This window comes from Typopeltis vanoorti, chromosome 21 (genome assembly GCF_054136105.1).
Source record: "Typopeltis vanoorti isolate ZY-2024b chromosome 21, IOZ_Tvanoo_1.0, whole genome shotgun sequence".
NCBI lineage: Eukaryota > Metazoa > Arthropoda > Arachnida > Uropygi > Thelyphonidae > Typopeltis > Typopeltis vanoorti.
Window position 1 is genome coordinate 79588465 of NC_143569.1, and position 17576 is coordinate 79606040.

Consider the following 17576-nt stretch of genomic DNA (forward strand, 5'->3'; position numbering starts at 1 on the left):
CTGAAGAGTTGACTAATGAAGAATTGGTTGATCTGGAGGAACAATGTGTTGCAGAAGAGGAAGAATGAGAAAAGGAAGAGGGAAAAAAAGAAACAAGGAGAGGTAGTTAAACAATTCAGAGCAAAGGGTCTTGCAGAAATGTTCTCTGCACTTAATGATGTTCTCAAAATGGTTGAACATGGATCCCAGTGTTGAATGCTACTTATTAGTAGAAAGGAAAGTGCATGATGCGTTTGCTTGCTATAAACAAATTTATGATGAAATGAAGAAGAGGAATAGGCAAAGCACATTAGGACATTTTCATCAAAAAAACAAAGGTTACACCAGAAGAGCCACAGCCTGGTCCTTCACATAGGGAAGGTAATGAAGATGTGATTGTGGAGGAAGATTTGGGTAATTATTCTCCTGTTTTATAGTGGCAGAAATGCACAGTACAGTTTTATAATAAGGTTTAAAAATTAAAATGAGAGTATACTTATTGCTGTTAAGTCCCTGACCCCTATAACTCTATTGATTTTACGTCCGAATTAATTTACGTCCAGCTGGATGGAACGGAACCTGACGTGAGTTGAGGGATGACTGTATTTTTTTTTTATTATTCCAAAAAAAAAAAAAAGTTATAAGCCAAACTGGAATGAATCACACCAATAAAAAAAAGAATAAAGTGTTTATTTATCTTAAAAGAGTTAATTATTTTTTTGTTTGTTTGTTCTTATAAAATCCTGTGATTATAAGTGAGAAAATTGGAATTAATTTTCTCTAATGTTTATATTTTGTATTATCTGCTGTAAAGTCTGTGGCATTATTAAGTTTAAAAGAAAAGGGAAAAAAAGAAAAAAAATCAGATTTGTCTAGTAAAGGTTTTAAGCCTTCTTAGATAACTTTTATTTATTAAGACTGAATTGAATATGCCAGACACAGAAACATTACATACACCATTACATTAATACCAAAAAAAAAACTTCTAAGGTAAATAAAAACTTGATTCTTCTTTTCACATTATTACCACAAAATATACTGGTGATTATTTGTAAATGAAGATAGTAGTTTGAATATGTCATCTCTCTGTCTCTCTTTAGTTCTTTTTGTGAGACTATTAAGCTTTATTAATCTTGGAAAAAATAATTAAATAAAAATGTAGTAATAAATACCTTGGATATGAATGTTTTATTACTAGTTAATAAATTAATTGGTAATAACAGCTGACAAGCTGATATAGGAGATATGGCAGCATAATGATATGTTTTTCTGTCACTGTGTGGACAGCTAAACAAGATTTTTGTGCTTTTTTTTGTACACTTTTGATATGTTTACTCATCAAAATGTCTTCCATATGGTAGACAAGTCACTTTTGTGGTTGTATTATAACAGAAGCTTTATTTAATGAAATAAAGTCAACTTTTTTTATTCATTGTAGTTTCTGTAAAACTTATAACTATGAAAGTTGACCAGAGAGCTTATGGGAATACACTTGCCTGCATTTACGAGTCGCCCTAGCATGGACCTTATAGAAGACATGATCACTTGCCCAAGCATCCATATATATTCACCTTTTATCGGTCCATTTTGATAAGGTTTCGCTGACCTGACAGCTGTTTCGAACTGGTTAGTTCTCCTCAGACACCAGGCAGAAACCTTAAAAGCTCAAAAACTCTCATTCAGTACTAAGGAACTTGAAGTGTCGGAGAGGTGTATTTTTCATAAGCGAATATGAAAAAAAAAATTTTTTTATATATTATATATAAATATATAATACTTTACGCACCAACTCTCGGTTGGTGCGTAAAGTATTTACTAAAATAAAGAGCCAAAAGGCTTCAGTTTGGTGATGCAAAATTATATAAAACAAGTGGATATTAAATCCAGCATTATTTCAAAGCCAAATGTAGAAACCATGAAAGTTTTGTACGAAAGTTGACAAGAGAGCTTACGGGAATACAGCTGTCAGGTAAGTGAAACCTTATCAAAATGGACCAATAAAAGGCAAATATATGGACACTTGGGCAAGCGATCAAGGCTTCTATTAGGTCCGTGCTAGAGCGACCTGTAAATGCCCAGCAGCTCTCTGGTCAATTTTCATATGAAACTTTCATAGTTTTTACATTCGACTTTGAAATAATGCTGGATTTAAATTCTACTCGATTTCTATAATTTTGCATCGCTGAACTGAAGCCTTTTGGCTCTTTATTTTAATAAATACTTTACACACCGAACAAGAGTTCACCTACGAATAATACACCTCTTCGACACTTCAAGTTTCTTAGTACTGAACGAGAGTTTTTGCTATCTTAACGTTTCTTTCTGGTCTCCGAGGAGAACAGTGGTCAGGCCAGTAGAATCTTATCAAAATGAACCAATAAAAGGCAAATATATGGACGTTTGGGCAAGTGATCATGTCTTCTATAAGGTCAGTGCTAGGGCGACTTGTAAATGCCAGTGAGTGTATTCCCGTAAGCTCTCTAGTCAGCTTTATACAAAATTTACATTGTTTTCTACATTTGGCTTTGAAATAATGCTAGATTTAATATCCACTTGATTTACATAATTTTGCATCGCTGAACTGAAGCCTTTTAGCTCTTTATTTTAGTTATACCACCATATTTCTAGTCAGAATATCATCTACTCAAGCTGCCTCTCCACATTTCATTTTCAATTATCAATGTGTATTACTGATTGTATTCTTTCTGGATGATTTCTCATGTTCTAGCATCAGACTCTCTAGTTTGAGCTACTCAAGGTTGTGATCCTTTCAGAAAACTGCAAGGAAGATTGTTTCTTTGAAGAGATGATGAAAGAGGAAGATGGTTCTGTGGATTTTAAGGTGTACAATGAATCAACATCCATATTAGCAGCTGCTTTGTATTTTTACAAGTTTAAAGGAAAGTAGAGAAATGATGATAGTCAGTTCAGCAGAAAAGTTCCAGGGAAAATACTTATAGAAACGGCATTAACAGAATGCCTCTGAGAGAATGAGTGAAGTAGGTCTGTGAAAGGGAAAAAGAGAGGTGGGGGGAATTTATCTATTATTTGGATTTCCCTCTTCTGGATAGTCAAGCATTTTTGGGTAGATTTTTGATGCAACAACAGTATTCTAAGGTTAGGCATATTTATGATTTATATGGCACTTGCACAGAAGTGATGTCTTAAATGGAACAGGATACCAGTTTTTGTCAGATGAGGCAATAAATGTGATGGTTTGGTGCCATGAAAGACTGGAGAGGATAAATCAGCTAAGGAAAAGAAATATGATTGTGCCTGTAGATGAGAGTATTATCAAATGTATTAGGGATGTGAAGCAACATTTTTCTTGTGAAAAATAAGATAGGATTGTTTTGTTGAATGTTCAAGTCTAACAACACAAGACTTGTGTTTTAGTAGCACTGAAGTTGACAGGATTGTCCTCAGCTAGTAGAAATGACATAGAGATTGTTGTTTAAAGCAGGGGTCTGCAATCAGTAGCCCATGGGCCACATGAGGTCCAAACGTGGATTTTTGGCAGCCCATAAAAGGTTGATCATACTTACATGGCATGTGGCCGTATTTTAAATTATTTAAATAATATATTTTATGATATGAATAATAAATGAAAAATAATTTTATACCTATACTTCGTGATATTGCCATGCAACTTGGCACGAGTCATCATGAGTGGAGATAACAAAGGCGACTTCATCTGACGACAACCAAGAGTTTGCCGCACTTTTACAGTTGCGTTCCCTGGTCCGTCTTTTAATATAATTCAATAATTCAGTAGCATCAACTATTATTTTCAGAGGATATGTGTATTTGTTTTAAAAAAAAATATCAGTTCAAGAAAACGTAAAATTGCAGATGAAGGAAGAGGGTTTGATGATGAATGGAACAGCAAGTACTTTATTGAAAATGAGCCCCTTTATCTTATTTGTCATAAAAGTGTTGCTGTTATGAAAGAATATAATATCAGATGTCATTACGAGAATGAACTTGGAAAAAATCTGTGAACTTTTCTGTTTTCTGTGAACTTAGAAAAAATCAAATTAATAAATTACAAGCTTCTTTGACTGCTCAGTAAAACATATTTAAGAAGCAAAGTATTCATAATTCATAAATGGATGTTCGTGCCACTTATGTCATAGTGGAACTGGTTGCGAAGAAGGAAGGCATTATACAGATTCAGAATTTATTAAATGATATTTATTAGCTGTAATTGAACAAATATATTTTCTTCTCGACTGTTTGATGAATATTTGCATGCTTTTCAAATTTGCAACTCAGGTTATAAAGGATATAGATAATTTGGCTAAGGAAAAACAATCGCAAAAGTCACATTAAGCAGGGAGAAAACATATTCTGATGCATAAACTATATTACTTTGTTTTTATGTGATAATTTTTCATTGAGTTTCATTTTCATGCTTGTTTCATATTCGTACTTTAAATATTTATTTATCAATGGAATTTTTAATTCTTTAAATCTTTAAATATCAACGGAAAAATCAAAAACTATGGCCTTTAAAGGACAAGATCCAGCAAGAACTAAAATAGTATTAGATAACAAGATCTTAGAACAGATGAATTCATTTAACTACCTAGGATGTATGATCACTTATGAAAATGAAGAAGATATAAACATAAAAATTGCAAAATATTTAAAAATAACAGGAGTAATTAACTCTATATTTAAACCAAACCTAGTTCAAAAACAAACCAGACTAAAAGTATACAATACATTAGCCCTACCGGTCTTAATGTATGGAAGCGAAATCTGGACAATAAAACAAAAAGACAAACAAAGATTAACAACAGCAGAAATGAAGTTTATGAGAAAAACTGCAAAGTATACCCTATTTGATCACAAAAGAAACGAAGATATTATGAAAGAATTAAACCAGTAATTGAAAAAATTAAAAAATATAAACATAGATGGATGGAACACGTTCAAAGAATGAAAACAGAAGGATTACCAAAACAAGCCTTAAAGTACAAGCCATTAGGAAAAAGAAAACCAGGACGTCCTCTTAAACGATTCAACGATGACTTCTAAGGCTGGAACAGGCCATACTAGGCCTAAATCCTTGATACGTATGATGATTATTTTAAATATTTCTGTGTTTTTTAAGATTGATATAATAAAAATTGATAACTTACGTATTTTTTTTCACTCACTATTTTCTCCTAAACACTTGCGGCCCGATTATTAAAAATAAAAGTTGAATTGTGGCCCTTGAGTCTGAAAAGATTGCCCATCCTTGGTTTAAAGCATTGATTATGAATGATATGAAACTTGGTCTTTTGGGATGCTGCAAGTTTGTGAAATGAAGAAAAAGAATGTACTGTAATCAGAACTATTTGATTTGTGAACTTGAACTGCTGTATTATTTTTGAGAGAACTGAGGTGAGGACAGTGGGATGGAATAGCTTAATGGCTGACTTTATGGGTAAGATTTAAAATTAGTGCAAATGTAAAAGGATCGGACATTATTGGGACAATCTGAAGTGAAGAAGCCATTCACCATGACATATAGTGAAAGATCAGAGGGGAAATTGGAAACCCAGTTTTAGAAAGCAGAGCATAAAATGGTTGTTTGAAGTAAGCATCTGTCAGATGTGATCAAATGCCCTGAAAATGGCAGGCGCAACTATACAAGTTTCTCAGAACTATTCCATGGTTTACATTAAAGATACCAAGTAATCTTATAAACTTGGTTTTAATCCTTTTTCCCAAGTAAGCAAACAGACAAGTAAGTCAAGTTTTATCGCCTGAACACGTCTGGGTCTGGCTCCCACTGACGAGACCTCAATAAAGTCGAAACAGGTCTGGGTAGTGGCCCTTTCCTTTAATGCATAGCATCATATATCTCTGCAAGGGGATGTGCTTTGTATTAAGGGAGATACTAAGGGAAAGTGATTAGAGCTTACTCCACCTTTACCATGAGTTGCCTTAGACCTGAACTATGTTCAGGCGCAAACTTGACTTACTTGTCTGTTTGTTTGCTTGGGAAAAAAGGATTAAAACAAAGTTTATAAAATTACTTGGTATCTTTAATGTATAGTATACCCAAGGTAAAAAAAATTTTCTACATATTCCATGGTTTGTTTGTCAAGTTGAATATTGTTAGCTAGGGATTTGCTGTGGATTGAGAGTAGCAAAATCTTTATTGGTGGTTATACTAATTAATTGGTGTGCCTTCAGGCACTGGTATTGAAGAAACTGGTATGATGAACCTCTCCATTATCTTTGAGAGAACTGAGGTGGGGATGTACAGTAGTCTGTTGGCTGACTATCTCACCTCTCCTCCACCTTTTTTTTTAATAGGCAGAATATAGATGCCATAGGACAAGTGCCAGGCTTACATGAAAGATTATAAATGTAAAGATAACACAGGATAGAAATTAATTCTGAAGCACAAATTTTGAGCATAACTTGGGAATACATAAGAACTAAAAGATACTTGTTGGTATCCTAACTATTCAGGATTCCTATGATGTATTTCTGATGAAAGAGCCTAAGAAAACATGTACTGATCTTTTCTTGGTATAGTAGGAAAGTGATTTGCTTTGTCATTTATGCTGGAATTGGAAGAGATAAATACTGATGGGATTAGCTTTATCTTTGTGAGATATTATGCTGATATCTTCTAAATATGAGAATATCAAGTGAAAGAACAGAAGTTGTACCCTGGCCTTGGTGAAGAATCCACAGCTGCCTTTGTTTGCATTCCTTTTAAAGTTGGTTTTCCTATCCAACATCACTTATATTCAGCCTTAGGTGGGAGATGAATTCCATCGCCTGGTGTGAGACCACTGTCCTGCTTGTTTCGGGCCTAAAGTGACTTGGAAAAAAAAGTTCCATGTTTGGTCTCTAGAACAGGGTTTCTGGACTATGTTAAAATAAAATAAAAAATTACAAAAAAATATATAAAATTGATAAAAATGGGAAGAAAAATTCTTATTCCACCCACAGTACAAGTACTATAGGTTTACTAATAATCTTTTATGGGTGGGAACCACATTAAAAAAAAAGCTTATTAAAAAACGTGGAGAGCAGGTGATAGTCAACCAACAAACTACTGTGTACCCTCATCTCAGTTCTTTCGAAGCTAATGGAGAGGTTCATCAATACCAATTTCTTCACCACCTAGAGGTACACCAATGAATTAGTAACCACCAATATTTTGCTATGCTCAATCCACAGCAGATCCCTAGCCAATAATATTGAACCTTGCGAACAAGCCATGGAATAGTTTTGAGAAACTTGTATAATTGTTCTTAACATTTTCAGAGCATTTGATCACATTGTTGATCAAACTGTTTTTTTTTTTTTTGTAAATCTTCTGTGAGATGCTGAGTAAGACACAGATTTGGTCGCCGAGTTTTCATGGTGACAAGGATATATTGGAAAATGTCCAGAGAAGATTCACAAAGGTGGTCAGTGGTCTTTGGAATGTGGAGTATGAGGACAGATTGAGAGAATATAAGTTGCAAAGCCTCATGAATAGGAAGAAGAGGTAGGATACGATTGAGACTTATAAGCTAGTCAAGGGTTGTTATTAGGTTGACATGGAAGAGATTTTTCATAGAATGGGATGGGGGGGGTAGAACAAGAGGTCATCACTGGAAACTGTTCTTTGCATGGAGAGTGGTTGGCAAGTGGAATGCATTGCCTGAGTGTGTTGTCAATGTATACACATTGAATCAGTTTAATGGTTGGATGAGCATTGTGTGCAATAGTGTGTACCTCCTGTGATGAGTCTCTGACTCCATGGAAATAAGATAATAATAATAATGGTCACCACATGTGAAAATATGTAAAAATAGATTTATTTCCTGTATTTCATCCTTGTCACAAGAACATTGCTGGTTAAATGAAGAATGCAATCCAAAATGGAAATAAAAGTCAGAATTGAAATGGCAAGAAAAAATTTTCTCCTGATGAAATCAACACTGTGTAACTGCAATTTAAATTTAGATCTTAGAGTAAACATGGTTAAATGCTGCATATGGTTTGTACTGCTCTATGTTGCAGAAATTTGGACTTTGAAGACAACATCGATTAACAAAAAAACTTGAAGCTTTGAGATGTGGTTATACAGATGAATGTTAAAAATTCCATGGACAGCAAATACATCCAATCTAGAAGTACTGGAACAAATGGGAAAAACACATGAACTTTTAGATACCATAAAAAGAAGAAAACTGCTTATTTTGGTCACCTATTTTGCAATGAAAATAACTTACTTCACTTGATTATAAAAGGGAAGATAAATAGAAGAAGAGGACAAGGAAGACAAAGAAAATCTTGACCGACAGACATCAGACAGTGGACTGGCATGAGCTCTGAGGGACTGTTCACACTGGCTGGGGATCACTCAAAATTTGCCATGGTGGTTACTGACCTCTAATAGGCAATGGCACTCGAAGAAGAAGATAAAAACAATATTCAAAATTCATAAAAATCATGATTACTTCTCAGAATTACATAAAGTTTCACATTTCCAGTCCAATTTAAATCTAAGAGATAGTCATTAAATTTAGTTGAGTGGGATATCCAAGTCTGATTCCATTGAACTCTGTGGGTAGTATCATTGGTATGGGAAACAAGACCATATTTATCAGATTCCATGTATTTGATGTAATCTTGATGATCATGGATTATAGTCTCAGCAGAATGGCCTGTCTGTCCAGAACAACAGTTGACAGGAACAAGGTACATTACTTAATACACCAGCCAAGGATAGAGAGGTAATTTATCTCTCAATAGAGAGTATTAAAGAAGACACTTTCTGGAGTGGTTGGAAAGTAATGTGCAGATTAAACTTGTCCAGAACTCATGCAGTTTCATGTATTTGACTTGATGGGACATCAGAACAAATAGCATGAGTTCCTTTATCCACTTCATAAAAATCAAATCCTTAAAAGATTTAATCTCTTGTGCACAGCCATTGGATTATTCTTTAGTTAATTACTAAATATTTAGTGGAATATTAATAATTTTCTGTAAAGAAATGGTAGTCTGCAAAAACAAGACATATTTATCACATTGTTTTCCTTATAGTGAACTGAAAAATGCAGAGGTTCCTAATCCAGCAACCAAAATTTCCAGCAGTTCTAATAGTATTATAGTAAATTCTCGTCAGGTTGGTTTTTTTTTTTTTTTAATTTAAAATATAAAATATACAAGGATATTTAATGATATATTGGACTCAGTTATATTGATTCATTCTCATTTATAATGATATTGATTACTAAGCTAGACTGAAGAAGACCCTCTGTATCATAAAAACCTATATAAACTATAGTTTAAGCTAATATAGGAAGATAGAAGTTGATGCATAAGTAACTTCTTCATTTGTTGGTAGTAAATTTTTGTGGACCTTATAAAATGTGAACTTTTTTTTTTCTAATTATATATTTGGTTTTATCCTTTATCCAAATGTAAGCAAACAAAGTTTGCTCCTGAAGTACTTTCAGGACTGGGGCAACTCGTGGTAAAGTTGATATAAGTTCTCATCACTTGCCTTAGTATCTCCCATAATGCAAAGCACATCTTGCAGACATGTATAATGCTATGCATTAAGGGAAGGATCAAAAAAAAAAATTATCTTTTTCCTTGTATTGGCTATTTATTGTATTGACTGACTGTACAGTAATTAAATATCTGTCCTCTCTCTTGGACCAGGGAGTGAGGAGAAGGATTGGAATAATTTGATTCAATGATGTACCAAAAAAAAACAAAGATAGAGATATAACATGCGTTTATATTATGTTTAAGGAGAATAGCAATCTTAGCACAGTTAATGACTGTTAATTTGTTAATTTCACATTATTCAGTTATGGAAGAGAAATATTTTTTGGATAGACACCATAGTTAAGCCAATTTTTCATACTCATTCAATGATGATAAAAAATATTGTCAACATATCTTCGCCAAATTTTTGGTAGTGTTCCTTGATGTCGGAAGGGCTTGTGGTCTCTTTTTTCAAGCCAGTCCATGAATAGGTCAGCTAACATATAGGAGAAAGGGAAGAGCGCATTGCTAGTCTCTTTCTGTTAAAAAAAAAAATCTTCAGATTTAAAAAAAGTAACCTTTGTTTAATACTTTTGTGCAGGTGATCATTACCTACTGCCATATTTCTTCCACAGTTCATTTTCCACACTGCTTGCTTAATTTTGATTTGCTGTTCATCTTTTTCACTCTTTCCTTACTTATCCACCTGGCTCTTTGTATATTGTACATTGCCTATGTCAGATGTCTTAACCAGTTCCCATGTTGTATCAGCCTCTTTTCCAAATAAAACTTGTATCATCCCATGTAATTGAAGCAAGTTGATTGCAGAGCTTTCCATTATAACCTATTATATACTAAATCAGTATTTCTCAACCTGTGGTCCGTGGCAATAGGACAGGTGGTCCACAGGCAGACTTAAATTAAATAAATAAATATATATATTTAAATTATTATTATTACGGGTATCTCCACGGAGTCAGTAGACTCATCTCGGGAGACCCAAACTATCAAAACAATATCTATCATATCTGTTCTTGAATTCGTTTACAGGCGAAGAACTCACAACTGAGTCAGGCAATACATTCCACTCATTCACCACCCTCCAGGTGAAAAACCTCATTCTCACACCCTTGTTAACCACGCTTTTCGTTAATTTCCAGGGGTGACCTCTTGTTTTTCCATCACTATCACACAGCTGAAACATTTCCCCTGCATCAATCTTATAAAAACCTTTTAGTAATTTAAATGTTTCTATCATATCCCCTCTTCTTCTGCCTATCAACCAACCTCTGCAATCCACAAGCTCTCAATCTATCAATGTATTGGATGCATTTTTTATATCTCAATGAAGCATTTTTTACATCACTCTCCTCTGAACCCTTTCCACAATCTCCTCATCTCCAAGGAATCCAGGTGACCAGACCTAAGCACAGTAATCCAAATGTGAAAGTATCAACTCTTTATAAAGGGGAATAATAACCTCTTTATCTCTGGATGTTTGTGTTCCTCACTAACAGTAATCCTATGCAATCTTGGACACCTTAGCAATGTGTCCCCAGAACTTCATCTCCGTATCTATCAACACCCCTAAGTCCCTAGCCTCATCAATCTCTTGGAGTACCTTTCCATTAGTGTAGTACACAGCTGGTAATCTTTTAATCCCAAAATGCATAACTTTACACTTTTCCACATTGAACTGACATCCATTTCCTTTTGCCATTTTACCAGCTTATTTAATCAAGCTGATGTTGAGAGTTTGCAGGATGCAAACTCTCAACATCAGCTTGATTTTTTATTGTGCTACCCAACTTTGCATCATCAACAAACATCTGAATATCTCCCTTTAAGCCATTTCCTATATCATTTATATATAAATTAAACAACAATGGCCCAAGCACAGAGCCCTAAGGCACACCACTGGTCACCTACTTCATCCTGGACTCTGCTCCTTCATACACCACCTTCTGGTATCTCTCCCTGAGCCATTCTCCTATCCATATCATCAGTTTAGTATCCATCCCTATCTGCTCCAATTTGCACAATAGTATTCCATGGGGTATCCTGTCAAAAGCCTTAGCAAAATCCAGAAGTACCACTATGTAGCCATTTCCTTTGTCCAACTCAGATGTCTATTATAAAAAGCTAATAAATTGCTAAGGCAGGATCGACCTTTAACAAAACCATGTTGGCCCCTATAGAGTATCATATCCTGATCCACCCATTCTTGAATTTTGTCTTTAACCAACTTTTCCAATACTTTTACCACCACTCCCGAGATGGTGATTGGTCTGTAAGTAACTACCGCAGCAGTTAATTGATTTTTATTATTGAAGGTTTCCTCCTTCAACCAAGGCTCAGTATATCTTCAGAAGTGCTAAGTGATACTTGGACAAAGTGTGTTGTAAGTTAAACCCCACTATTTATATATTTTTCAGAAACGTTTTTTTAATAATGGAAATGTGGTCTAGAACTAGGACTTTGAAAAGAAAAGCAAATGAAACAGATGATTCTAACAATAACTTTGATACACATGCTGTAACGGCAAGTAAATCTGATACTATTAAAGTAGAAGAAACAAGTAATTCAAAGAAAAAATACAGTAGAAAATACAATGGTTCATATTTGGAATTTGGGTTTACTTTTTGTGGAGATGAAAGTGAACAGAAACCTCAAAGTGTTTTGTGTTATGAAGTGTTGTCGAACGAGTGCATGAAACCTGTGAAACTCTGATGACATTTAGAAACTAAACATTGTGATGTGAAAAATAAGCCAATTGAATTTTTTTAGCGATGCTTAAGGACATTAAATCACTGGAAAGATATAGTATTGGCCATGGGTTCAATTAATAGCAAGGCACTGGAAGCATCTTATCTCTTAAGTTTGCACATAGCGAAAACATGGAAACCATTTTAATCGGGGAATTATCTGCAAAAGCATTGAAAATCGTCATGCAGTTTTCTACAACCTTTGTGAGAAAGGATTTTCATCGTTCCTTCAAATAAAATTTTAAAAAAATACTAAAATCGTCTTAGTGTATGTGCCCATCTTCGACTGAAGTTGACCAATATTGAGCCAGATACACAGCAACTCTGCAAGGGTCAAGAAGCTGAACCATCTCATTAAAAGTAAGTAGTAACATAATTATATCATATTATTTATTTGTTTAATAAAAATTAAAACTTTGTTCAGTGATGAAACTCTTTTAATCGTTTACTTTGGATTTAATTAATTATGTTTCCATATGTATTCAAAACATGTTTTTAGATTTTATTATGTTATAAATTGCAAAGTTTTTCCCAAATGTTGGTAATCTCCACATAGGTTTTTAAAAAAATTGCATAACTTAGTGGTCCATAGTATTGTTTTAGGCATTTTACTGGTCCTTGGGCTTAGAAAGGTTGAGAAACACTCTACTAAATAAAATATAAATCAGCTAACACCTTCTGTTTTCCTCCCATATAGGGACTAGGCAAGGCCGTTTTAGCCCTGTCTAATTTTTGGAGACTGAATGGGCAGTTTATTCTCCATTGGTAGCCAATCAGAGATAGCTGGCCCAAGACTATCACTCATTTAATCGGCACACAGTGAAGAGACCACTAACAAGTCCTAACATCTTGTTGTCTCTAACCCTAACAAAATATTTTTAATGTCTGAAAATAGTGTGGGTTCGATGGTCAATTTTCTCGAGTTTACAGGGCGAAAAACCAGAGTTTCCAGGGAAAAAAAACCATGCCAGAGATTGACCAACTCAGAAACCGGTCAAAAAAGACTTAAAAAAATTTTCTAGTCAGAGTTGGCTAGATTTGAACCCAAGTCTTCCTTCATATGGTCAAGTGTCATGGAGTGCAAATGCCACTTCCACTGAACTGTACAGGCTCCTGTTATGTTTCCATATATATATCCCTTTTTTTGACTGATAATTTTCCTGCTTGGCCATCTCCTAGGTTCACCTAAGCTACCTTCCAAGAATTACTATTACAAAGAGTAAATCAAGATAAACAAGCCACTTTGCCAGTATCTATTGCAGCAGTGATTCACACTAATTTTCCAGCATTTTGTTGTGTCACTACAGCCTATTGATTGAGATATTTCTAGCATTCATTTTATTGATGCAAAGTCTATTCATATTAAAACTTTTTCCATACAACTGAAAACTTTGTGCATTAATTAACATTCTTGCAATTCAGGTCCTCTTTTAGGTCAAAGCAGCAAAGATATTTATCCATTAAACTTAACAATGTACGTGAAATGCTCATATATTTTTTCCCTATAGCTCTTATAGCTCAAATCGAACCTTACTTCTCCAGTTGGGACATTGCAATATAATGTTGCTATCTATCTTGTTCTTGGTTTTCCTTTTCATCTTTTACCAAGAATTTTATTATTTATGGTCTTCTTAAAAATACTGTCATTTTTCATCCAAAAACACATGTCCTGCCGACTGCAACTTTTCAAACTTGGTTAAACTAGATATTATAAGTTCTTCATAGAGTTGATAGAATTTGTGGTTGTATATGATCCTCCAGAAATCATTATCATTCACTTGGCCAAATATTTTTCTAAGGATTTTCCTTTCAAAAGCTTAAATCATATTCTTCACTTTCACTATAAATATCAAGTTTTCACATCCTTAGGTAACAAAAAAAAAAAAACTGGATGAATTATCAATTTATATATTTGTACTTAAGTCTTCCCATGGATACCTTTTGAGCTGAATAGACATAAGGGAATAAAAAGTCTGATTAATTATCTTTCTTTATTTGATTTGCTGATCAAATCAAATAAAGAAAGATAATTAGTTAGCATACCTGCTCTCCAACCAACTGGCTGTAGGTTTGAATCTCACCACAGGCATAAATGTTTGTGATTGTCTTTAGGTGGGAGATGAATTTCATTACCAAATGTGAGATTGCTCTGCTTAGTGGAGACCTGACGTGGCTTGAAAAAGTTCCATGTGTGGGCTCTATGGCAGGGTTTCTAGACTACATAAAAAATAAATGAACACAAAAAATATAAAATTGATAAAAAAAATTTAAAAAAATCATAATTATACCTTACATAATGTACTATAGGTTTGCAAATAACCTTTCGAGGATTGACGGAACATAAAAAAATTAATTAATTTAAAAAAAAAACTTTTACCATCTCATTTGGTTAGCTTGTGATCATTACTCCTAAACTGATACAAGGGTTACGCACTCGTATCAGTTAATTGATTCTGTCTGGTATTAATAATCATTTTAGATTTTTGTTGATTATTTTTTATCCCTATCACATGCATAATTTTTCTAATTCAAATATGTTCCTTCTGCTTTCTGTTTGGTTCTTGACACGATATTAATGCATTCTGCAATTCTGCACTCTAGAGTGTCTTTTCTACTGGCAGCCATCAGATAATGTGTTTCAAAACAAAGTTAAAATGTATTGGAGCTAGACTATCATCTTGTTTTAATTCTTGAGTTATTGGAAAAGGATTTGTTAAATGCTTGTAGTGTATGAAGGTACAATAGCTTTACCTACACTGCATAATTCAGAAGGTTCAAATATCTGCAAGATTGGAGTAGAGCTCATAATACCTGACCATAATTAAAAAAAAAAAAAAAAAAAAAAAGGAAAGTAAAAAATATGAGAATTATAGAGGAGTTTCTCAGTTGAGCATTCCAAGTGTTTCTACCAGCATACTTGAAAAGGAACTGGTATAGAAATTGTGTGTCAAGGTCAGATTTTTACTTTAAGACAAATAGTTGAGACATCATGCAATTATAAAACATCTTTATTGAAGTTTTGTAGATCTATAAAAGGCATACAAAGTAAGTCCCAAAAGTTTCCAGCTGGACATACAAAATTCACGCCAATTTTAAAACTCCATGTGTGACAGATAGCACCATCTATGGAGAGGTTAGTGTACCAGTTTCAACTCTCTATCTGCGTCATTCAGTTGGAGGCACTCATTTGACTAACACGTGGCATGCTAAGTGGCTGTAATGTTAAAAATTGAGTACCCCACTGTGATAGTTTTTTTTTCACCAAAGAAGAGCTTTCTCTAAGTGCTATCAAACAGCGATTGGATAGTGTTTATGGGGAGTTTCTCCTTCATATTCCACCATGAAGGCCTAGAGAGAGCATCGAAGATGATCCTCATGATGGTCGGCCTGTGGAAGTGATGACTGAGAAAAATGTCTTTGTTGAGGAGGAACTGCTCAATGACAGATGGCTGAACCCCAAAGAAATTATTATTATTATTACATAACACCTCCAAGGAGTCCAAAGACTCATCGAGGGATGGCATATACTCTACAACTCTCCGTCTCCACCAACCGCAACTACCTTCATCATCTACACCAACACTATATACCGTCGACTATCACCACTAGTATTTTCACAATCACAAACATCCATGCCCGCGGTGGGATTCGAACCCACAGCCTTTTGGATGGAGAGCGGATATGCTAACCACTCGGCCAACCAAGCTGACAAATCTCAGCAGTTCCTGCTAGACATACAAAATTCATATGATGGTCAGTGCAAGGTGGGTGCCATTGAGTGACCTAGACTGAGCAAGGTCACTCATTGGAAATATTCAACTCATCTGTACTTCATGCACATGATGTGTACTGTATATGTGTGTGGTGTGTGTACATACTTGTATTCTATAAAATGTACCAAATTGTGTTCATGACCAAGTTGTGATAATCACTAGTTAATATCCAATTTGGACAATGACTTTAAACTTAAGTCTCTTTAGAATCTAGGAAATATCACCTTAGAGGATAGAATGTGCTAACTTATTCTGTTATATGATTTCTTTACATATAATTGTCAGTCTGATCATCTACTAGACTGAGCAAATAAATTATACTTCCCAAGAAATTATTTTTTTAATCCTTTATCCAAGTATAAGCAAATAAAGTTTGCATGTATCTTCATGACTAGGTTACTTGTATATACAGGCTTATTACTTCAGTCAGTTTCCTTAGTATACCATAATGCAAAGCACACTTTCTTTAAGAAGCTTCAAATGCTATGCATTAGGGATCTGTTTAAGTACAAGAGTGAACTATTTAATATTAATGAAGTAATACACCTCAAATCAACTTCATAATTTCTCATCATTTCACCGTTTTACTTTTCCCCTCTTACACTTGACTGAAAGCAGAAATGATCCAATACCTAACTGAAGAAACTGGGGATGGTTGGCACCTGGGTGATCAGTCTCTTCCAGACTGAATGCCTCAGGCAGATCTGTGCTGCCCAGGTTTATCATCCAGACATCCTCAGATGCATCTTATGACTTAAATATACAATCGTGAAATGCATATTATCAAATCAAAAGCAGACAAAATTTAGTCTCTTCATGTCGAGCATTGAGAAACAAAACAGACTATTTACTACTAGCAGTGATTTAAATGCTAGAATAGGAAACAGGAAATACAAAACAAACATAGGGAGATTTGGTGAAGTTATACGTCATCAAAATGGATACACTGCGAGATTTTGTCATTTATAATAATACAAGAATAATTAACTTGGTATTTGAACATAAAGAAATGCATAAATATGCATTGTTAACCAGAGGATGTAAGTCAATTATTGACTACATTATCGCAAAGTTTAAGTTAGCTGAGTTAATCCTAGATGTAAGAACATATCAAAACTTTGAATTAAACTCTGATTGTATTGGTGAAGAAGAAATTGTTTGCTATTTTCCATAAAAGTAATTCGAGACAAGTGTTAAAAGTGAAAATGTAGCAAAAAATCATATTATTATCATCATCATCAGTTTCCTAATATATATATATATATATATATATATTTCAAATGAAATATATATTAAATGATTTCAAAAGAAATCATTCTCAACCTCCTCAATCCCCTACATCTCAACAACAACCTGAGTTACAATCTTTCAGACTGTCATTGTGCTACGATCAAATACTGACGTTCACGAGATGCTATATGCATGCATACGCTCAACAATGAAGCCAATGAGAGAACAGTTTTGAATGCACAGACTGTAACGTTTCAACATTGAATATATATACACTAACTTTCTGCGATGTTTACAATTATTTCCTCTATGTTTTAATGGT

At 34.1% G+C, this 17576-nt stretch overlaps 1 protein-coding gene across 1 annotated transcript in view; it reads left to right on the forward strand.

Moving 5' to 3' along the window:
* The window catches only part of Ercc1 (DNA excision repair protein Ercc1), a 147832-nt gene that overhangs the window by 35195 nt on the left and 95061 nt on the right, over positions 1 to 17576 (forward strand). The window contains exon 3 of the mRNA XM_090411366.1: positions 9034 to 9115. Coding sequence (XP_090267492.1) covers positions 9034 to 9115 — 82 coding nt within the window. The remainder of the gene's footprint in view (positions 1 to 9033; positions 9116 to 17576) is intronic.